Source organism: Prunus mume, linkage group LG2 (genome assembly GCF_029339155.1).
Source record: "Prunus mume cultivar Tortuosa linkage group LG2, ASM2933915v1, whole genome shotgun sequence".
Lineage (NCBI taxonomy): Eukaryota > Viridiplantae > Streptophyta > Magnoliopsida > Rosales > Rosaceae > Prunus > Prunus mume.
The window spans coordinates 4,628,464-4,650,501 of record NC_142699.1 but is presented as its reverse complement, the minus strand read 5'-3'; the positions used below and the strand labels follow the sequence as shown (position 1 = coordinate 4,650,501).

The window sequence follows — 22,038 nt, the reverse complement described above, 5'->3', positions numbered from 1 at the left end:
ATAGTATGAAACTGTTTTTGCTTTAGGTATATGTTGCTTACAGTTGCTCACTTCTACTATGTCCCTCTCTCCCTCATTTGAGCAAGTAACTAATTTGAAAGCACTGCTAAACCAGCCCTTGGAAATATGTTGAAATGTTTTTTGCCCATGATCAACCTTTTTGAACAATTGGGCTAGAGCCTTCAAAACGCACTCTTATGCTTGTGTGGCCCAAATCAAATGTTTGAATTAAAAAAGCCCATATTTCTTTGAATCCTGCTTAAACCCTAACAAGTGAGAACGACCGTCCTCGCGCTCTGTGATCTTCACTCTCACTTTTACACTCCCACAATCCCTACTTCCCATTTCACACATTCAAAACCTTTGCCATGCCATCAATGGCTTACATTTCTCTCTCTAAACCCTTCCAATGGCGACCTCGACCCTCGAACCCTCAGACCCTCACGCTCCTCCGCCTCTTCAGCTCAACCGAAGCCGCAACCGGAGCCTCAACCGAAGCCCCAACCGAAACCCCAAACCCGCAAGATGGATCAGTGACCCCGACCCATGTCCCAAAAGCTAGGCAGCATCGAACTCCAAACCCAGAAAAGATAGAGGACATCATCTGCAGAATGATGGCGAATCGGGTCTGGACGACCCGGTTACAGAACTCGATCCGGAATTTGGTACCCGAATTCGACCACAACCTTGTGTGGAATGTATTGCACGGCGCTCGGAGCTGGGAGCATGCGCTCCAATTCTTCAGGTGGGTTGAGCGATCCGGGTTGTTTAAACACGACCGCGAGACCCATTTGAAGATCATTGAGATTCTGAGCCGAAATTCGAAGCTCAACCATGCCCGGTGTATTCTATTGGACATGCCCAAGAAAGGTGTGCGGTTGGACGAGGACCTCTTCATTGGGCTCATTGATGGCTATGGTAAGTCTGATAAGGGTTGCATTATTCAAGAGTCTGTTAAGTTATTCATTAAAATGAAGGAATTGGGTGTGGAGAGAAGTCTCAAGTCCTATGAGGCTCTGTATAAGGCTATCATGCGTTGGGGTCGGTGTATGATGGCCAAGAGGTACTTTAATGCCATGTTGAGTGAGGGAATAGAGCCCACTAGGCATACTTATAATGTTATGATTTGGGGTTTCCTAAAGAGCCGGAAGTTAGAGACCGCCAAGCGGTTTTTTGAGGATATGAAAAGTAGAGGAATTTCTCCTGATCTTGTTACTTATAACACCATGATTCATGGGTACATTCGGGTTGATAAGATGGATGAGTCTGAGCAGTTGTTTGTAGAGTTGAAGGGGAGGAATATAGAACCTAATGTGATAAGTTATACCACCATGATTAAAGGGTATGTTTCTGTTGGGAGAGTTGATGATGGTTTGAGGTTGTTTGAAGAGATGAAGTCTTTTGGTATTAGGCCGAATGCTGTCACCTTTTCGACTTTACTGCCGGGGCTTTGTGAGGCAGAGAAAAAGAATGCAGCTCACAAGATATTAATGGAAATGGTTTCGAAGTATATTTCTCCTATGGATAATTCAATCTTTGAGAGATTGTTATCTTTACAGTGCAAGTCTGGGGATATGGATGCGGCTGCTTATGTGCTCAAGGCAATGATTCGGCTGAGAATTCCTACTGAGGCTGGTCATTATGGTATCCTGATTGAAAACTTTTGCAAGGCTGGGGTGTATGATCACGCAGTCAAGTTGCTGGATAAGCTTATTGAGAAAGAAATTATTTTGAGGCCTCAGAATTCTATTGAGTTGGAGCGTAGTGCTTTTCACCCAATGATTGAGTATTTGTGCAACCATGGGCAGACAGGGAAAGCTGAAGTCTTTTTCCGGCAGTTGATGAAAAAGGGTGTTGAGGATTCAGTTGCCTTCAATAATTTGCTCCGTGGGCATGCAAAAGAAGGGAATTCTGATTCTGCTTTTGAGATTTTAAGGATCATGAATAGGAGAGGGATCCCTGGAGAAGCAGATTCTTACATTCTGCTCATTAAGAGCTACCTGAGTAAAGGTGAACCAGCTGATGCTAAAACTGCTTTGGATAGTATGATTGAAGGCGGGCATTTTCCGGAGTCATCGCTGTTCAGGTCAGTGATAGAGAGTCTATTTGAAGATGGGAGGGTTCAAACTGCAAGCCGAGTAATGAAGAGTATGGTAGAGAAGGGGGTGATGGAGAACATGGATTTGGTTGCCAAGATTTTGGAAGCCCTCTTTATGAGAGGTCATGTTGAGGAAGCACTGGGACGAATTGATCTCCTTATGCAAAGTGGGTGTGCACTTCAGTTTGACAGCCTTCTATCTGTTCTTGCTGAGAAAGGGAAAACAATTGCTGCTCTCAAGCTGTTAGATTTTTGCCTTGAGAGAGATTGCAGTGTAGATTTCTCAAGCTATGATAAAGTGTTGGATGCTCTCTTAGCATCAGGGAAGACCCTTAATGCATACTCAATATTGTGTAAACTAATGGAGAAAGGAGGGATCACCGATTGGAGTAGCACTGAGGATTTGATTAAGAGCCTAAATCAAGAGGGTAACACAAAACAAGCTGATATCCTCTCCAGAATGATGAAGGGAGGAGAGAAAAGCAGTCAGGGAAAAAAAGGGAAGAAACAAGCTTCTCTTGCTTCCTAATTTGCCATATCTCCATAATTTCTGCAAGCCTTGCAGGATGGGTTGCGGGACACCCTGAAAATCACTGGAAGAAGTTGCCCATTGGTAACATTGAACTTCTTAAACTCCCTTTTTTTTCTCCTGGGATGGATGCTGTGCATTTAAGAACAACAGGAGGGACAGTGCTCAGTCAAAGTGATACTAAGCCGGATTAGATATTAGCATGTAGAGTAATTAGGGAGCTTGGTTATATGTTCCAGCGACCATCTATTTTGCTCTTTTCTCTTAAAATTTTGGGTTAGTCTAAATTTTCCCTTTTATGCCCTCTTTCATTGTCACCAAATTCAAATAACACAGGTCCTGTTTATAATTCTGCTGTTGTTACTGTATTCTCAAAATTGATGTGCCATTGTATTGGGAAGTGATCTGTCACTTTTTCTCTTTTTGTGGGCAAACTCTGTTTGGTAGCCAGATGGATCATAAAGAACACAGGTCCTGTTTATAAAAATATGCATCCCTTGTTGTTTACTTGTTCCCATCCATTCCATTATGAATGCATATATTTAAATTGATCGATGTCATGCTGTCAGTTAGAGTCGGGATTGGAAATTGATTTCTGGTTACTGTGAATCTGAAAAAAGATAACTTAGAATGATTTTTCTTTCTTTCTTATTGCACACTTTACCTGCCAATCTTCACGTAGAAAGCTGTCTGCAACACCTAATTTTCTTGGCTTACAGATCCAAGTTCATTTAGTTGACATGAAGAGGTTTTTGTTAGGATCACCTGGATTCTACTACTATTTTGTCTTCCTGTGAAGGAATGAATTTTAGCCTAGCCTAATATCGATCTACTGGAGGGTGAATAAGGCCTTGAAATTTATGATTCCATTAGAAGCTGGTCGTCAGTTGAGAAATGCTACGACTTTTGTTGGACATCTCTGTAGTTTTAGACCTGAACGAGTAGTTGCCTGCGGATAAGAAAGTTAAAGAGGACTTTCGATCAAACTAGAAATTTCATAAGAGGAGATCTCGTAGCGTAGAAAAGAAAGGAGAGATCGTTTTGATTCGAGGTGGATCCCTGGCAACTTGAGATAGTTGCAATGCCGAAGGAAAAGTAAGGACAATGAGCCATTGTCATGGTCTTGCGACTGGTTTGGATATGTACCATTGTATACAAGAGTATACCAACATGTAGTGGAAATCGATGGCTAATGTATGCACCCTACGTGTTTCACTTGTACTAACACAGCCCTTCAAAAATTTCTAGGGAAAAAGACTTCCACCCTTTTTCTTTGTTCTTATGAAATCTTAATTTCGGGAGTAAATATCTTAGCTACAACGGGACCTCCCCTTTATACAAATAAAAAAACCACCCAATTTAACAGGAAGGTCAACTTGAATACTGTAATGCACTGCAGACCATCACCATTCAAAATTAACATAGATTTACATCATTGACAAATAATATCAATCCATCGTTCAACTGTGATACTATCACCATAAAAAACTGACAAGAATTTACATCATTGACAAAGATTTTACACCACAAAAACCAACTAGCTCTTAGTCTAGTGGCACTTCTCTTCCTGATATTGGAAGATGTTCCAAGTTCCAATCCCCTTTCCCCCAGTGAGAAAAAAACAACGTAAAAATTTACACCACAATCGTCACAAGATACTCTAACCTTCATGTTCCCCATTGATCTTAATGCCAGCCTCCTCTTTGCTTAAAACATGTTTTCCATTGCATCCATCTGTTACAGTGCCCAGAAGATCTGTCTGCTTCTCAGTTGTGCTTGGTTTTTCAGAACTATCAACTGCAGATGGATCACCACCTCCTATGAGCGAACACACAACCTCATTATCTTTTGCACTTTGTCTCTGTTCACCTTGTACACTTATGACAGCTTTATGATGAGTCTCATCTCTCTCAATGTTCAATGAACTAACAGGATTCTCAGCATCAGTTGATAAAATTTTCAATTCAGCTTTCTGGTTAGGTGAATCCACTTTGTCATCTTTAACTTGCTCATCCTGTCCGTTCCTAGAGATAACTGCTTCATCTTGGGCCAGCACTATTGGAGTGCATCCCAACTCAGCAATTACGCTTCCTTCTTCAGTCCTAACCACTTGCTTTGATGGAAGTTTGGCATCCAGGCTACAGCTCACACCCTTAATCTGTTTGGATAGCAATGTGCCATTAGTTGGAGTGTGCTGACTCATCAGAGGGAGAGCTTTTGAAGACCCAGGGTGTACGGCATTAGGTGTGACATCAGTTGGTGGAGGGGTGGAAAGTGTTATACCAGCTAAGCCGGTACGCATATGTAAATTAGGATGAGGCTCTGAGTGGGTAGACATACCACGAGGTAAGGACGATTGGATAGAAGAACCGCCTGTAGGCATGATATGGACAGCATTCTTTGCCTGAGCAGCCTTGAGCAGTGATGCAGCATCTGAAGGAGAAGCAATGCGTGCCCCAGCAGCAACTGCAATGGCTCTTACTATATCATCATCATTGCAATTAGGTTTTGTTAAGGTATTCTTGGAGGTTATTCGAGATTTTGTCGTGGAACCCAATAATTCCATTTGATATGGTTTTTTTGTTGGTTTAAGGTCTTGCTGAGACTGCGGTTCTGCTTTAGCACCAGTAGTAAGCAGAGAGTTGCTAGTTGCAACTTCTCTAGCAAACTTATTGTGAGCATTTGTTCCAGCTGTTTAAGAGTAAGGAGAAAACAAGATATAAATAAACATACATAAGTACCAAAATAAATTTTAAAAAAATATCAATTAAAAATCAGAGTACATAAATCAGTCAGAAGGTTCACATTTATTTCAGTTTGGCTACATCAGCTTTGGTCCATTCTAACTTAGGTGCCAAATTTTTCAGTGAAGATTTCCAAATGGGGAAACAAATCCTGGTTAATAAAATCCCAATCATAGGAAAGTGAGCCTTGGATACTACAGCAGCTACAATATTAAATACATTGCTTGACAGGTGAAGCACTTCCATATAAATTGAAAAAAAAAAAAAAAATTTGGCTCCTTTCTTACCTGTTAGGAGCTATTTTCTTTGTGCTTTTAATGAGTCATTTTGTACATGTCAGATCTGGTCTGCAGGTGAGAGGGAATTGGCTCCTTACAGGTAATAAGCCAAGCAGTGTTCTAAACTAAAATGGTAACGATAAATCTTCTTTAGCATTAAGAAAGACTAGGAAGTCTTTTTTGTAAGACTTTCAAAAAGTCCTAGTCTCTAACAATACCGTTCAGTAATAACGAAAAGTATCCGTCTTGTCCTTGACCTTAATGGAAGCTGCCACTATATTAAGGAGGAAAAATGAAGTTTAAAGGTAGGACTTGAGGGTCCCCTAAAAATATGGCAGGACTTGTTTGGTCCTTTAGAAGCAACATGTGAATTATTAGTACTTTTCTGTAAATTGAAAACAGCATAATGGAGGAGAGAATCACCAGTGCCAATTGTCTTAGCTGTTAGGTTTGGCATATTGAGGGCTACGGACAATGAATGACGAGCGGCCAACTGTGCTTCTGAAAGTTTACCACTCGAGTTGCCTCTCAAATTCAACTCTTGATTCCTCTTCTTAATAATTGCCCACCTCTGTAATATACACTCATCAAATTAGTAGGAAAAATCATTGGTGCAAATTCATACCTCCAAACACAACAAAAAGAAAAGAGTAAAAGTTGGAGCACAGGTCGAGTTTTAAATTAAGTACCCGCTACCTCAGAAATAAATAAATAAAACAAAAACAAAGAGAAGATGGCAACAAATTATTTCCAAAAGGTAATAGCAAATTTTTAATTTTTATGTTTAACAACCCTCATACTACATGATTCACAAGATTTTCATATGTAGGTTACAAGAAAATCCGTTGCCGGGATTTGAACCCGGGAAAACTGGGTAAAACCCAGGCATCTGACCAAACTAGATGACAACAGATTGCTGTAGTATTATGGTCTCTGGGCTTCCTTTACATTATAATCATTTCATTATTTATAAACTCCCACAAAATGGTCTACCCTAACCAATCAAAATTTTGCAATCATGAAAGGCACATTGCAAACAGTTTCTCATGTTATGTTCTATAAGTTCTCTTAAAAAAAACTTATAACTAATGAGATTAAAGACTTGATTTACCCCTTGATAAGTCTACCACAATAGATCACATTCACAAAATTTTATCTAAAGAATAACCATAGAATGTACGTCCTCAACCTAGGTTTTCCTAACATTAAATAAGATAACAGAAATTCTACAATTTTCCTTATACCAGCACATTGACGCATGTGCTACACATGAAATATAGAGTATAACAAAGAAGTGGCGTAATGTTATACTTTTAATGGTCGAATAAAAGAAGACTAGATTGAAAAGAAAACACAATCAGATAATCAAATGGCATAATGCTCCACTTTTATTTCATTTTTAACGCCATTTAAGAGTGGTCTACTTTCCACTTGAAATATTTTTATGCTAATTTATTTCCTTTTTAAATGGCATTTCAAAGTTAGTTTTAAGTTTCTAAAGTCTTCTTCTACTCTTTAATGATCTTCAGTATTTATGGAAGTCATTTGTTGTTCTACCTAAGCTTATTAAAGGTTAGCTCTCGTAAAGCAAATTTTGATGAATGAAAATTAATTATTGCTGAAAGGTTTACTGCCTTTAAGGCTGTGTCTTCATATCTCCATCTATACCTTCTCCTTATTTATCTATTTCTCTGCAATACAGCAACCCCGGATTATCTTTTTGTTCTTCTTTTCTGTAAATTTCTTCTGGTTACTCAAATTTCTCTCATCAACCCACCATAATCATAAGCAGCACAGAGCTTATGTGGTCCCACATGACATGGTGCATTTGTATTCTTCTCTTCTGAGGAAATTCTTATGTCAATTTGGATGCGTCAAATTACAAGGTATAATATAGAGAAGAAAATGAAAAAGTAACTGAAAATCCAAGAACAAGCACCTAAGTTTCAAGAATCACTTGGGGTAACAGAAAACAACCTGAGATAGCTGACCAGCTGTTCTGTCCCCTTTGAAATCTGCTCTTAAGATATTTGCCCAATTTCCTTCACCACATTTCTGCACAGCTGCAATTAATTCAAAATCCTCAGCCTCTGACCATTTTTTTCTTTTCTTTCGAGGAGCCATGCTATTGCTAGCCGATCCATTTGCATCACCTCCATCAGCAGTTGCCACTGACGACATTGTTGCAGCAGGAAGGGGTTGTTTTTTAACAGAAACCGGAACTGTAATGTTCTTCCCTTGCATTGAACAAGTTGGTTCTGAATTTTCATGAGTTCTAGATGGCTGGCCATTGGGTATATTTATGGTCAATGGAGCCTCTACCGTTGTGCCGTTTCGATGACTTGAGTCACTTGGTAAACCAGAGGCAATTAGAACCTAACAAAACAACCACTCAAACAAGATAAGTTGGCTAGATCAGTGAATTAATAAGGTCAAAACAATTGAGATAGTATAAATATTCATAAAAACACGTCCACATATGTGTAACCCGTGATATACCAACCTAGATCGGGAAGACTCAATAATGTTTCATGTTCTGCCACCTTGGCGTGGACCAGAAGTTGGGACAAAACGGATTTAAGTTGAAACCTATGCAGACTCTAAACTAAACACAGCTAATATGAGGCCAACTTCATATAGGAAATGCCGACTGTATTAAAGTGAAACCTTTTAAACACAGTTACAATATACCGAACTACCATTTGAATTCCCGTGTGCATGATTCACCATTCCGCTTGTCCATTAATTGAGGCCATCTTCCCCAGCTAATGAGCAAATGTCAACAAATTTATTCAAATAGGAACCCAAGTTTTACAATCTCAAAAAAGACTTTTTAGTCCAAAAATAAGTTCCACAGTAATTGGCTGGGATATTAATATTTAATTTATTCAAGTTCATTGTGTCAAGGTTTGAATTATTTCATTGCTTGACATGAGCTTTAACAATGGGCCATGCATCCTTCTACTTGGTAGTTTCTAAGATTTGTTACGGTGATGGGCATCAAAAGTTGATCTTTGAGTTAATTTTCTGTGCCAATTAGGAATCTAGGTCAAAATCCTACTACTATTAGGAAAAGCTAAGAAAGTATATAACTATCTATATAATCCTATCAATTAGTAGAGTCTTGATTAATGAAACTAAGGTTTGGTTTACTGAAGCAATATGTTTCCCTTTTCAAAGTTATCATTCACAAACCATGAACAGCAAAAATTTGAGTGCTTTTCTTGTATTCTTGCAACTCCAAATCAGGATTTCTTTTAAACCAATTAAACTGTAAACCTGAAATTTCTTCTAGATCCTCTTTTTTTCCCAAATAGCTTGTCAAATAAATGCTAGAACCCTAAAATTAGCCATTCCACAGTAAATTCCAGTAAGCGATTTTCCTCTTGGAAGCTACCCCATATTTTCTCTGCTTATCTCACTCTTACAGATCCATTAACTTAACCCAACCCAACATATAATCAAACTTAAGGCCAGTTATCTAACCTGTCCAACGTCAGTATTACTCTTTTGACTTTAAATTTTAATCAGTATTTTCTTACTTTTTGTAGCCAGATATGCATAAATCAGACACAGAAGTTACTATCATTTTCTGAAAACCACCTTAATCCAGTATTTGTAATCCTGGACTACCTCTTGATGTTGGTAACATGCTTCCTCCAACTTCTGAACACTAAATCTAAATATTAACTTGCTAAATTCTTGCAGGAGTGAAATATCTCTGTAAATTACTCAAACTGGGAATGATAAAAAGGAGATTTTCCAAAGAAGCAGCATAGCCATTTGGTTTTCCATACAAACACCCCATAACAAGGGTTCACCTGGAAGATCTGAAATAAGAAATCTAAAGCAAATCATTTATTAAGTATGAAATTATTTTTTTATACCTTCACACATGCTGCAGCTTCTGTTGAAGCTTCACCACAAACAGCAGGAAAAGCTTCCAATTCATATTCTAAATCACTATCATCATCCTGCCAGCGAAATTTAACATCTCTCACAATATGGAAAAGGAAAATGTACGTGTTATGTCCTTTGTTCTCCTTTTGCACTATAATACAATTTCTTTTTAAAATGCACACTAAACAAAACAAAAAAAATCAAGTGCTGGGTGAACTCAGAAAAAAGCTAGGTTTAATAGAAAAACCCTATTTATACAATTTTATCAACTTAAAACATTATGTAAAAGAATGCAGAAAACACCACAAACTACAATTCATGAGGGGGGAAAAAAAAAGAGGGAAACAGACCAAAGGTTGAGACCCATTGTCGAATTTGTCAACAAGAGCTTCCCGATAAGCTAAATGGCGCCAAAGCATCTGATACTCTTTGGCATTGGAGATCCCAGTTGAAGTCTTTGCCACCAACCGAATCCAATCAATCTTCGCCGCCGGCCAATGCGCCACTTCCTGTAGCAATGCCAACACAGTCGTTGCCGTGTACCTGCCCTTTAAAAAACAAAACCGCCCATTAAACCCAATTCACTATTCAAAAAACTTGCACATATCCAAAACGAAAAAAACCATTAAACCCAATACACAGGAACTCCCAATAGATAAAAAAGGGAGATGATTTTGGCACTCTAAATATCACTTCCAATACTCCTCAACCCAAGAGTGCCAAAACATCACAAACACACACATACTGAAATAAATGAGAGGAAAAAGAGGGACCTTTGTAAGAGAGTGGCTGTATCTTCTTCGGTGATAGAACATTTCTTAGGGTCTTTGGTTTTCTCAACCATTGTTTTGCTTATAGTGAATTTCAGATTGCATATTATGAAATATGACAAGCCAAATTAGCCAATGGAAAGCTTTAAGGAACAAACTTGAGTGGTTTAGCCAAAACCCTAAACCGTACAAAGGGGTTTTAGAGAGAGAGGGCTTTGACCGGAAGAGAGAGAGAATGAGAGTAGGAGGGACAACAGAGGAGAGTCAAAGAGCGTTGAAGAGCACACGCACCTAGGGGTTATTTGGTTGAGAGAGAGAGAGAGAGAGAGAGAGAGAGAGAGTGACACTCTCTACACTCTCTCTAGTCCAGTCAGAAGAAAAAGCTTCTATAATCTATTGATGGTATTGGGAGAGTTGTTTGTCCCGTTTTTCTTTTCTTTACGTATACATTTTTTAGTCAATGCGGTTTCGCCCATTTTTCAGTAATTAAAAAATATGCATTTTCTTTTATTTCGTCATTATGACTCCTTAAGCACAAGTGATGTCTCTTCATGCAACAAGTGAAAATGCATAAAATGCTATACAGCGAGGGGTGATTAGTCAGCGGATTATTGGGCTAGTTCAATTGTATAGGTAAGATCATACATTGTACTCTCTTGCCAATCAATATAAAGAAGCTTTTGCTCAATCATTGTTACCTCGTGTGTTGCCTTGTGAGATTGTTCTCTTTACAACTATTTTATATGTTGCCATTTATTATTTGTTGCTTGCACAACATTAATTATTGTGTGTGAGTTTGTTGCATATAAGGTACTCATTGGGCTGCTTGCTACTCATGAGTGTCGCACGGTCCGTTGTAACTTGCAAATTACTTTGGTCCAATGCTTGATGTCCAAGTGCAACTACCTAAACAGTAACCTTTTTTTTGTTTGTTCGTACTAATGGCGAGCCCCTACTTTTGCTTGTCCCCAAAAGTTTAATCCACAGGGTGGGACTTTCTTTTTCTTCTTCTTGACTTGACTCAACAACCCTATGACGGAGACGGAATGAATCGCATGTGTTGGTTGAGAATTGCTTGGAGTTGCGAAACTACGTAGGGCCTTTTGAATTTGCAAAGAGGGACTCTCCCTTTCTATTAGAACAGCTCCATAGCAACTGGGGATCAAAAAACACCAATTTTGGTCTCGTGGTTCATTAGACCAAAAGGCTTTCAGTGAACTATTGAAGAACAGTCCCTTCTCCATTGGAGGTCTAAAGCCCCGTGGGCCTGATGGTGTGCCTTCTAGTTTTTATCAGCAATCCGTGACATCCTGCATGCTCAAATGGAGTACGGGAGGGCTAAGAGCATTTCCAGCAAAGGGCCCAAGGGGAGGGTTGGGGGAGGGCAAACCCAAAATGGGGTTTCCAGCAACAAAGATCTGCCAGGGCAAGGAGTGGGGCCCAGCTACCTGGGCTGGCCAGAGGGGGAGGCTGGCAGTGCCAGCCCGGGCAATCTGACGTCAGTACAGTGCTTCCTTTGCCCAATAAAAAATGTAAAAAATGTAAAAAATACCCAAAAAATACTGAATGTTTTTTCTATAAAACCAACCAATACTCTTTACTTTTAACACTAGCAGCCAATATTTTTGTAATAAAAAATTGAAAAAAATACCAAAAAATTACTTCTTTTTTTTTCTTTTCTCTCTATACCTTATTTCCATTTTCAACATTTAAGTAAATGTCTTTGTCCTTTTACTTTTATTTATTTTTATATTATTCCATTTACTTAAGTTTACAATGTAAATAAGGAAGTACCCCCCATTTGGATTCAAATAAAAATACTAGAAAATCAAATTCCCACCAAATCAAAATATGAAAAATCGATTTTAGTGCAAAATACGATTTAGGCTAAAAATGATGGCTCATTAAACTTCATATTAAACTCCCATAAAATCAAGTTTTCTTATTTGATGCGTAAGGAATAAAAGCCGCCAAAAATCATCTTGAGAAAATGATTATTCCGAAAAACCATTTTTCATACTTAGTCAATATTGCACCTCCGCTAAAAATCTTGAGAAAATGAATTTTCATATGTAGGAACCCAAAAATCTTATTCGAAAATATTATTCAAATTAATTATTTAAGTAAACAAAGTTGTGAAAAAAAACAAAAAAATGAATAGTATTTGCCATGACAAGCCTAAACTGCTGGAAACACACTTTGCTAAAGGGGTAAGGCAGCCACTATTCACATGAATAGTAGCTGCCCTAGGGCTCCCCTTGCCATGGCAAGGGGCTAACTGGTGGAAGTGCTTATGCGGCAAACCCAACCTCAAATAATTCAACATGAAGCTCAAAATGAATTGAATAATGTAATGCAGTGCAAGAACGCCATCACCATCCAAAATTTACATCATTGACAAACACTATCCATCCACCCTAAAATTACCAAAAGATTGTTTTAAGAAAATTTACACCACAATCTTTACAATATACTCTAATCTTCATCTTCCACTAGATCTTAATACCAGTCTCGTCTTTGCCTAAAACCTGTTTTCCATTGCATCCATCTCCTACAATGCTCACAAGACCTATCTGCTGCTCACTTGCACTTTGGTTTTCACAACTGTCAGCTGCAAATGGATCATCACCTTTGAGTGAACATAAAGTCTCATTATCTTTTGCACTTTGTCTCTCTTCAGATTGTACACCTATGCCAGCTATATTATCAGTGTCATCTCCTTTGATGTCCAACGAACCAACTAGATTCTCAGCACTAGTTGATAAATTTTTTAACTCAGCTTTCTGGTCAGGTGAATCCACTTTATCCTTTTGACCTTCTTCATTCTGTCCATTCTCAGAGATAACTGCTCCATCTTGGACCTGCTCTGTTGGAGTGCAGCCCGGCTCAGAATCCAGACTACAGCTAACATCCTTGATCTGTTTGGATAGCAATGTGCTATTAGTTGGAGCGTGCTGACTCGTCTGAGGGAGAGCTTTTAAAGACCCAGGGTGTGTGGCATTGGGAGTGACAGCAATGGATAGAGGGGTAGAAGCTGGCGTAGCAGCCAAACCCGTATGCATATAATGTAAATTAGGATGAGGCTCTGGTTGTGTACGCATGCTACCAGGTAAGGACGATTGGATAGAAGAACCACCTGTAGGCAAGACATGGACAGCATTCTTTGCCTGAGCAGCCTTGAGCAGTGATGCAGCATCTGAAGGAGAAGCAATCCGTGCCCCAGCAGCAACCGCAGTGGCTCTTACCATACCATCAGTATTGGAATTAGGCTTTGTCAAGGTTTTCTTGGAGGTTAATTGAGATTTTGATGTTGAACCCAATAATCCCATTTGATATGGCTTTGCTGGCTTAAGGCCTTGTTGAGACTGCAGTTCTTCTTCAGCAGCAGTGCTAGGCACAGAGTTGGTAGTTGCATTTGTTCCACCAAATTTACTGTGTGTATTTGTCCCAGCTGCTTAAAAGTAAGAACAATGCATGTTATTTATTCACATTGATAGCTACTAAAATATATTTTATAAAATTTTATAAAATCATTATTTAAAAATTAAAAAGACGTCAGAGGTTCACACACAATTGTTTCAGTGACATAGGTGCCAAATAGCACCCTTCAATGAAAGAGGTGATGCATGATGCATCCATGGAAAGTCAAGATTTCCAAAAAGGGGCGCACACACAAAAAAAAAATCCTGGTTAATAAATCCCAACACTAGGAAAGTGCGCTAAAGATAATGCCGCAGCCAGAAAATTTAAAGAGATTGATAGATTAAGAACTTAAATATAATCTAAAAGGGTAATGATGAGCAAGTAATATTTTTGTAAGATTTTCGAAAGGTCCTAGCCTCTATACTGTTCAGTAATCATGAAAAGTATCCATCTGGCGCTTGACTTGAAGGGAACTTGCTATTGGGGAAAAAAAGTTTTAAAGGGAGGACTCGAGGATCCATTGACCTCTTGGTCCTAGTTGAAGGAGTATAAGAATTATATCTACTTTTTTGTAAACTAAAGAACAGCATGGAATTAGGAGAGAATCACCTGTGCCAATTGTGTTAGCTGTTATGCTTGGCATATTCAGGGCTAACGACATTGCATGGCGAGTTGCCAACTGTGCTTCTGAAAGTTTATTACTAGAGTTGCCTCCCACATTCAAGTCTTGATGATGATGCTTCCTAATATATTTCCACCTCTGTAATACAAACCACAAAATTAGTAGGAAAAAAAGAAGATTAGTGCGTATTCATGCCTCCAATGACAACCAGAAAGAAGAGTCAGAGTTGGAACACACGTAGAGTTTGAAATGACTGTCCACTACCTTGGTTCCAAAAGATAAAACAAATTCTTGTTTAGCAAGTTTACAACAAAATATTCGTATACAGGGAAAAAGAAAATCCGTTGCCGGGATTTGAACCCGGGAAACCTGGGTAAAACCCAGACATCTGACCGAACTAGATGACAACGGATTGTTGTAGTACAATGTGTCTCAATGTTTGAATCCACTGCAATTTTGCATCAGTGAGAAAACTCATCAGTGTCATCTATGCATACTTGTGTGCAATTACATTTATTTGACAGCCGTAGAATTAGGATTTCACACAATTCCACAGCCTAGCAGAATCTTTAGAGTTCATGCTTTGTTCAAATTCAGCTAGTTTTTGATAATATACATCAATCAATCTCTAAGTTTATTATATATACTAGCACATTGACGCAACACATGCTCTCCAGAACCATACAAAGAAATGGTATAACGTCATACCTTTACTGGTCACATAAAGGATGATAAGTTTGTGTCGAAACACAATCAGATAATTAAATGCTAGTAAGTCCAAATTCCAAGGATGCCCTTAATATTACAATAAATTTATGTAATTCTTTTTTGAATCTCCAACCCCTCCACTACCATATGACAAGTGGACTACGAATTCAACAATATAAACAGAAAATATCCAGGTGTGAATACTCAAGTTCATGTTTTTATTGAAAGAATGCTCAAGTCCATGTATTCAAAGAAAGAATACTCAAGTCCATTCACTTCACTTTAAATGAAGAAATCGAGGGGCTTTTCTTTTCCAAAATAAAAATTAAAAGTAAAAGGACCAAAGCCACGAGCTAAGTCAAACTCTAGGTCCTCTATACTAAAAAGTTCTTTAAAAGTAAAATGTAAAAAGGAACCTCAAGTATATAAGAATGTAAATTTATTAATTCCCCTCGGAGTTACTATTCCTAAATAACTACCCTCTTGTACTCACGGATAGTACTCTCTAGTGCATGAGTAACAAAAGAAAGATTTCCACCTGTTCATGCTCGATAACCTAGTTTAATAAAATTTTCTTCTTTCCTTCTTTCATTTCAGTCAGAAAAGCAAAATATGGATGCTACTAATGGCAATTAACCACTTACCCCAATGTTAGAATTCAGCCATCTAAATTAGTATTATAATTGAACACTAGGCGATAGCATTTTCCGTATGTAAAGACTTATGAAAACTAAATGATCTGAATTCAACCCCAACGGACTTCCTCAAATGGTAAAAGAATTTTCTTGTTAGTTACAAACCTTATGTCCCAATAAAGGGCCAAAACAAGGCATTTCCCAGCTTATTCAATAAGAGCAGTTGACTTTGGACTCTAAATATCTTTATGACGTCCTATTCCATCCTAAAATGTCATTTATGCTTCAGTCTATTTCCCAGCTTTCAAATGTCATTTCACAGTCAGTTTTAAGTTTTCTACGAGTCTACTTCTACTTGATGAGTCTTTCAGTATTATCACGCCATTCGGTGCACTATCTATGCTCATAAAAATTAGCTCTGGTAAAGAAAATTAGATTTTGATGAAAGGAAATTGTTACTGAAACGTTTACTGCCTTGAAGGCTTGGTGCCTTGATATTCCCATCTATACTTTCACCTCTTTGTTCTACTCCTTGTTTATCTCTTTCTCTAATTTGTCCGCAATTACAACCCTAGATTTTCCTTTTGTTATTCATTTCTCTAAACTTCTGGTGATTACTATAACTTCTGCCATCAACCAACCATAATCATAAGCATCACGATTATGTTGTTCTGCATGACATGGTGCCCTTTTTTCTTTTTTTCTTTTTTGGTGTGGAGGAATTCTTTATGTCTTTGGATGCATCAAATTACAAGGTATGATGATGTTAAATAATAACAAATGAAAACAGGAAAGAACGTGGAACCACAAACATGAAATGACAACAGGAGGAGAAGCTAATAAGAGAGAAGTCACAGAAAAACCAAGAGCAAGCATGTAATTTTCAAGAATCGGTTGCGGAGACAGAAACACACCTGAGATAGCTGATTAGCAGTTCTCTCCCCTTTGAAATCTCCTCTTAAGATATTTGCCCAATTTCCTTCACCATATCTCCGCACACCAGCAATCAGTTCCAAATCCTCAGCCTCAGACCACTTTTTTCTTTTCTTCCGAGGAGCCATGTTATTGCTAGCTGATCCATTTGCATCACCTCCTTCAGCAGTTGCCCCTGTAGACGTTGTCATTGCAAGGAGGGGCTGTTTCTGAACAGAAACCGGAACTGTAATGTTCATCCCTTGCATTGAACAAGGCGGTTGTGAATTTTGATGAGTTCTAGATGGCTGGCCATTGGGTATATTTATGGTCAATGGAGCCTCAACTGTTGCACCACTGCGATGAGTTGAGTCACTTGGTAAGCCAGAGGCCATTAGAACCTGACAAAAACAACCACTCCGACAATAAGCTGGCTGGATCTGTACATTAGTAAGGTCAAGTACAATTGAGATATTTTAAAAGTTCATAAAAACATGCCCACATAGAAATGTCAACCATTCTTATGTGAAAGCTCATATACCCAATTCACAACATGTCATTTGTCATTGGAGTTCCTGTGTGCACAATTCACCATTCCTGCTTGTCCATTGTTACAATGATGGGCATTATAAGCTGGGTTCACTTATTTGGCAATTTGGGATCTTTGTCATAATCCTTCTCCTATTAGGAAAAGGTAAGAAAGTCCATAACTATCTACATAATCCTAATGAAATATAATGTTTGGTTTACTGAACCACTGTGCGCCTAGAGTTTCTTTCTCCACTTCTTCGGGTTTTTTTTTTTCCCCTTTTTCAATGATATTGTCCAGAGAGTCTAAACCCTTTCTTGTTTCCTTGCAACTCCATCTCAGTTTTAATTTTTCTGTTTCATTTACCACAATTACTCTCTAAACCCTGCTTTTTTCCTACATTCACTTTTCTCCCAAATAACCTTTCACATAAACCCTAGAACCCTAAAATTAGCCAATACCAAGTGATTTCCAGTTAGCTGTTTTCCTCTTGCAAAGTAACCCCTATTTGCTCCATTTATCTCACTCTTACAAATCCACTAACCCTAACCCCAACCCATCATACAATCAAACTTGAGGCCATCTATCTAACCTGGAAGATCTGAAATAGTAAAGCCTAAAACAAAGACTCATTGAGTATGAATTTATTTTATATACCTTCACACATGCTGCAGCTTCTGTTGAATCTTCACCACTAACAGCAGGAAAAGCTTCCAATTCATGTTCTAAATCGCTGTCATCATCCTGCCAGCAAATTTAACATCACTAAGCACAAGGAAAAGGAAAATGTTTTTGTATCCTGCAAATGAGTGGTAACTGATAGTATACTTCACCATGAGTCAAATAGCTTGCAAGTAAATGTGGGACAGACTTCTTTAACAAGACATTTGTCTTATAGTTCATCCACCTTGGATAAATTTCTGTGACAGTGACACATCTATGCACATTATAAAGTTCAAATGTTTATTATGGAACTAAAGTTAATTACCACTATATCAGGAAAACTGGAGTGTAAAGGAGCACTTCTATTATCATCCGGTAGTGTAAAAATACCACTTTATGCATAATTCAAATTCAAACATCGAGGCTGAAAAGATTAGTACACACACTGACACAACCATTACAATTCCCATTATACTCACAATCCCACAAATCCCATCATGCACGAGGACCAAAAAAAAAAAACTTCATCAACTTAAAAAATTTATGTAAAGGAATGCAGCAAGCACCAGAAACTACAACTCAAGAGAAAAAAAAAAGTGGGAGACAGACCACAGGTTGAGCCCCATTGTCGAAGTTGTCAACAAAAGCTTCACTATAAGCTAAATGGCGCCAAAGCATCTGATACTCTCTGGCATTGGAAATTCCAGTTGAAGTCTTCTCCACCAATCGATTCCAATCTATCTTTACGTCCTGGGAGTGCGCCACTTCCTGCAGCAATTGCAACACATTCGCTGCCTGGTACCTATTGATTAACAATACAAAACCACTCAATAAATCCAATCCACCAAAAAAAAATTCCCAACATCAAAACAATAAGAAAATTTTACAATTAAAAAAAAAACCAGAGAAAGCCCAACATACAAAAACCCCATTAAACCAATACACAAGTAGGGGTCAGCCTGTTCTTTTTTGTTTTCATTCAACAAATGCTTGACCGAGCAAAGTAAACATCAAGAAACATGAGATGGACCTGAAGAGGCTAATCCAAACATTCCAAATAGAAATAAAAACACATACACGCGCAATGAGCACAGAAATATTGAAATCAATGAGAGAGAGGAGAAAGAGGGACCTGTGTAAGAGATTGACTGTATCTTCTTCGGTTATATAGCTCTTCTCCGGGTCCTTGGGTTTCTCAACCATTGTTTTACTTACAGTGAATTTCAAATTGCATAATATGAAATATGGCAAGCCAAATTAGCGAAAGGAACAAACTTTAGTGGTTTAGCAAAAACCCTAAACCCTAAACCCTACAAGGAGATTTAGAGAGAGAGAGAGAGAGAGAGAGAGGAGAAGGGGGGGGCTTTGACCGCAAGAGAAAGAGAGTAAGGGCAACGGAGGAAGTGATAGCGTTGAAGAGCGGAAGGAAGGGAGGAATTTTGATGAGATTTTAAGGAGAAACCCTCAAAAATAAAAAATAAAGAGAAACGGAATGCAACTGAGCAGTGAGCTAGTCGCTCTCTAGTCCAAGAGAGCCGGTGCTTTCGACCGAAAGAAACTCCTATTATTTAGATCAAATTTTTTTTTAGTTTATTGTCATGTGATGTATTGCAGGAGAGTCTTTTCTTTTCTTATTTACTGGTCCTCGGCGCACGCTTTGCCAATTTGGTTTTTTTAATGAGTTTAATTTTGAGTGCTATTATTTTCACCTCTTTTAAGAATTTAGAATGCTAAACCCTAGATCAAAAAAAACCTCAAGCCACGTAACTCACCTATTCTACCCTTTGACAAAAAGTTTTAAGAAAAATAAAAGATGAGATTGTGTTTTTTGAAATTTACATTATGAATGGGAAGATAAGGTGAGTGAAAAAATAATGAGGTGGAAATAGCATCACTTTTTACAAATTAAAAATAAAAATTAAAGGTAAGCTTTGAAGGTAGTTATTTCTTGTTTTTATGGATAACTTCTCATATTTTTGTGGACAACTGTAATGCATGTTTCTTTTAATTTAAAAAATTGTGAGTGTATCATTTTATCCATATTTAATAAAGTGTAATTATATTAAGAAATTATGATATTCTATAATCATAAATCCTAAATGAAATGAGGAGAGTCCCACTAGAAAGTATAAAATTGAATACCAATAGACAAACAATCTTTTGTTAACCGAACAATGTGCAAAGGGTTAGTGAAGGAATTTACCCGTGCACCCAAGTTCTTGGGTTTGAATTTCCCTTTTCTTTAATATTAACCGTCCACATATTCACTCTTTATTATTACACATTTTATATAATAAAAAAAAGCTTTAAACCTTTGTACATATCCTAGTGGTTGGTTACACGAAGCCACAAAATCTAGGCTCTTTTTGTGGTAACTAAAATGAAAACTTGGAGCACAAGAAAGAAAGGATGATGATTGAAATAAGAGAAAAATATGCTTGGCAAAAAAAAAGAAGAGAGAAATATATGGAGTAGTACAAGTGGGGCATGTGAGACATTTTAAGGTTTATTTTTTATTTATTATTTATAATCATATCATATTTAAGGCTAGTAAGTTCCAATCTTCTCCTTTTTCTTTAACCTTGTTTATAGAAAAATAATATCGTGATGGGTGCTGGTATATCATGGTATTGATGTAAAGGAAAGTGTTGGGTGTGATTGATAGAATCTACTAGTAATGCTCCAAATCCAAACATTATTGTGTAGAATCAAGTATTGCCCCTTCGGCCATGCATTCACTTCTCTTTTAAAAGTACATTACCAAGCTCATATTCCGTATCTTTCATTACCAACAAAGTTTCAATTTTTATTTTTTGATTATATAACTTCAACGGTAGAAGGAAAACTTTATTAATCCGAGTATATAACCCAAGTTTGTCTCCCATCTCTCTCACATCATATCAACCAAAATAAATAAATAAATAAACCAAAATATAACGGACTGCATAAAAACCATGGCAAACTATTGGTGATCTCTCTCATATAGGAAGCCAAATTTTATTCAAAGTCCACTTCATCAAATAAAAGCCATGTGGGAATGGCCACGTCAACATTTAACGCGGTACACCACAAGGAAACTTACTTATAAGCCCTCTTTGTAACGTTTGCGAAATTGGAAATGTATTTTCGGTGTCTACCGGAAAAACCCTATAGACCCTATTTGGTGAGCTGGACTGACTGGATATATTCAATTAAAATGGACATGGGTCAAGTCTGTTGTTTGGTGAGCTTAAAATACATCACAAACTGGACATGGCTCTTGGACACCAATCCAGAATAACAAGGGACTCCAAACCCATCGATAGACATGGGTTTACAATGAATCTGAGCGCCTTGTCTCCCTTCGCCTCCTTCACGTCGTCTGTACTTTGTTATCTAATGGTTTGCCTTCTTCTCTCTTCTATCCTTTCTCTCCTCTCTCCTTTCATCTCCTCTCTCCCCTTGCATCGTCTGTACTGTTGTGATTTTTGCATCTAATTTTTTGTTTTTTATATAAAAATTGATATTTATTATTATCTTGATATGAGATTGGGTAATGGTTAGATCTTGATATAAGTTTCAGTTTGGATTCGATGCCATGGGTTCTCTTTTCGATTTGGTATTGTGAGATTTTTTGTTTTTTCCTTGTCTAAAAAACTAGGAATTGTTATTACTCAGAGGCTACAATCGGCAACAATGGTAGCTCTTGTTATTGGGTGGTTCATATTTTTTGTATGGATAAATTACTCAAATGGTCCTCAAATTTGTATGGATTTACATTTTGGTCCCTAAATTAAATTATTAGTCCAAATTGTACATAAACTCTATTTTAATCCGATTTGATCCAACCGTTACATTTTGTCAATATTGCTGTTAAATATGAGGGTAAATTAGTCATTTCATACGTTAAAAATAAATAAATACTAAAAAATAAATAAAAACTCTCTCTCTCTCTGTCTCTCTCTCTGCCCATTCCCCCATGGCCACCACCCTCAAGCTCCAACCCCCAAACCCATCCCACAACCATTCTCCACCTAAACCCATCCAACAACCACCCTCCATCCCAAACCCATCTCTTCATTTATAATCCGCTGACCTCTCAATTCATTCAGCAAAATCTCATCTCTATCAAATTGCCTTTTATTTCCAACGCCATCTGCCCACATTCATAAAACATTTCTTAGGCTCTAGATTTTTGTTCAACATCATCTCCAGTTCTATATTCATTCGTGCATTTCATTGAACACA

General features: G+C 37.8%; 3 protein-coding genes and 1 long non-coding RNA gene across 5 annotated transcripts; 1 reads left to right on the top strand and 3 right to left on the bottom strand.

Annotated features, from left to right (window-relative positions):
• Nucleotides 1–253: 253 nt before the first annotated feature.
• LOC103319488 (Tetratricopeptide repeat (TPR)-like superfamily protein) lies at nucleotides 254–3,134 on the top strand. Its single transcript, XM_008221034.3, has one exon. It carries the CDS (start codon nucleotides 369–371, stop codon nucleotides 2,625–2,627), a length of 2,259 nt encoding a protein of 752 aa, XP_008219256.2. The 5' UTR covers nucleotides 254–368; the 3' UTR covers nucleotides 2,628–3,134.
• A 902-nt stretch (nucleotides 3,135–4,036) lies between these two features.
• LOC103319487 (uncharacterized) lies at nucleotides 4,037–10,719 on the bottom strand. Of its 2 annotated transcripts, none has more exons than XM_008221032.3 (6): nucleotides 10,323–10,719; nucleotides 9,900–10,092; nucleotides 9,537–9,623; nucleotides 7,627–8,025; nucleotides 6,073–6,220; nucleotides 4,037–5,318 (listed from the first exon to the last, which is right to left on the bottom strand). In XM_008221032.3, the coding sequence occupies exons 1-6, from the start codon at nucleotides 10,391–10,393 to the stop codon at nucleotides 4,288–4,290; spliced, it is 1,929 nt and encodes a 642-aa protein (XP_008219254.1). In that variant the 5' UTR covers nucleotides 10,394–10,719; the 3' UTR covers nucleotides 4,037–4,287. The 2 variants fall into 2 exon arrangements, with proteins under 2 accessions (XP_008219254.1, XP_008219255.1); XM_008221033.3 differs by having other exon boundaries at nucleotides 9,900–10,097; nucleotides 10,323–10,673.
• Nucleotides 5,366–5,857, bottom strand: LOC148919466 (uncharacterized). The gene is made up of 2 exons (XR_016123776.1): nucleotides 5,659–5,857; nucleotides 5,366–5,522 (listed from the first exon to the last, which is right to left on the bottom strand). It is a non-coding gene; the product is annotated as an uncharacterized LOC148919466 (long non-coding RNA).
• Nucleotides 10,720–12,637: 1,918 nt separating the features above from the next.
• On the bottom strand, nucleotides 12,638–19,406 carry LOC103319486 (uncharacterized). Its single transcript, XM_008221031.2, has 6 exons — nucleotides 18,944–19,406; nucleotides 18,421–18,613; nucleotides 17,806–17,892; nucleotides 16,622–17,020; nucleotides 14,352–14,502; nucleotides 12,638–13,770 (listed from the first exon to the last, which is right to left on the bottom strand). Exons 1-6 carry the CDS (start codon nucleotides 19,012–19,014, stop codon nucleotides 12,812–12,814), a joined length of 1,860 nt encoding a protein of 619 aa, XP_008219253.2. The 5' UTR covers nucleotides 19,015–19,406; the 3' UTR covers nucleotides 12,638–12,811.
• Nucleotides 19,407–22,038: the final 2,632 nt, after the last annotated feature.

Coding starts and splice junctions, on each gene's coding strand:
- LOC103319488 (XM_008221034.3), top strand. CDS start 369: ATGCCATCAATGGCTTACATTTCTCTCTCTAAACCCTTCCAATGGCGA.
- LOC103319487 (XM_008221032.3), bottom strand. CDS start 10,393: ATGGTTGAGAAAACCAAAGACCCTAAGAAATGTTCTATCACCGAAGAA. Junction 10,093..10,322: donor ACAGCCACTCTCTTACAAAG/GTCCCTCTTTTT, acceptor TTTAAAGGGCAG/GTACACGGCAACGACTGTGT. Junction 8,026..9,536: donor AAGCTGCAGCATGTGTGAAG/GTATAAAAAAAT, acceptor TTGTTTTGTTAG/GTTCTAATTGCCTCTGGTTT.
- LOC103319486 (XM_008221031.2), bottom strand. CDS start 19,014: ATGGTTGAGAAACCCAAGGACCCGGAGAAGAGCTATATAACCGAAGAA. Junction 18,614..18,943: donor ACAGTCAATCTCTTACACAG/GTCCCTCTTTCT, acceptor GTTAATCAATAG/GTACCAGGCAGCGAATGTGT. Junction 17,893..18,420: donor ACAATGGGGCTCAACCTGTG/GTCTGTCTCCCA, acceptor ATTTGCTGGCAG/GATGATGACAGCGATTTAGA.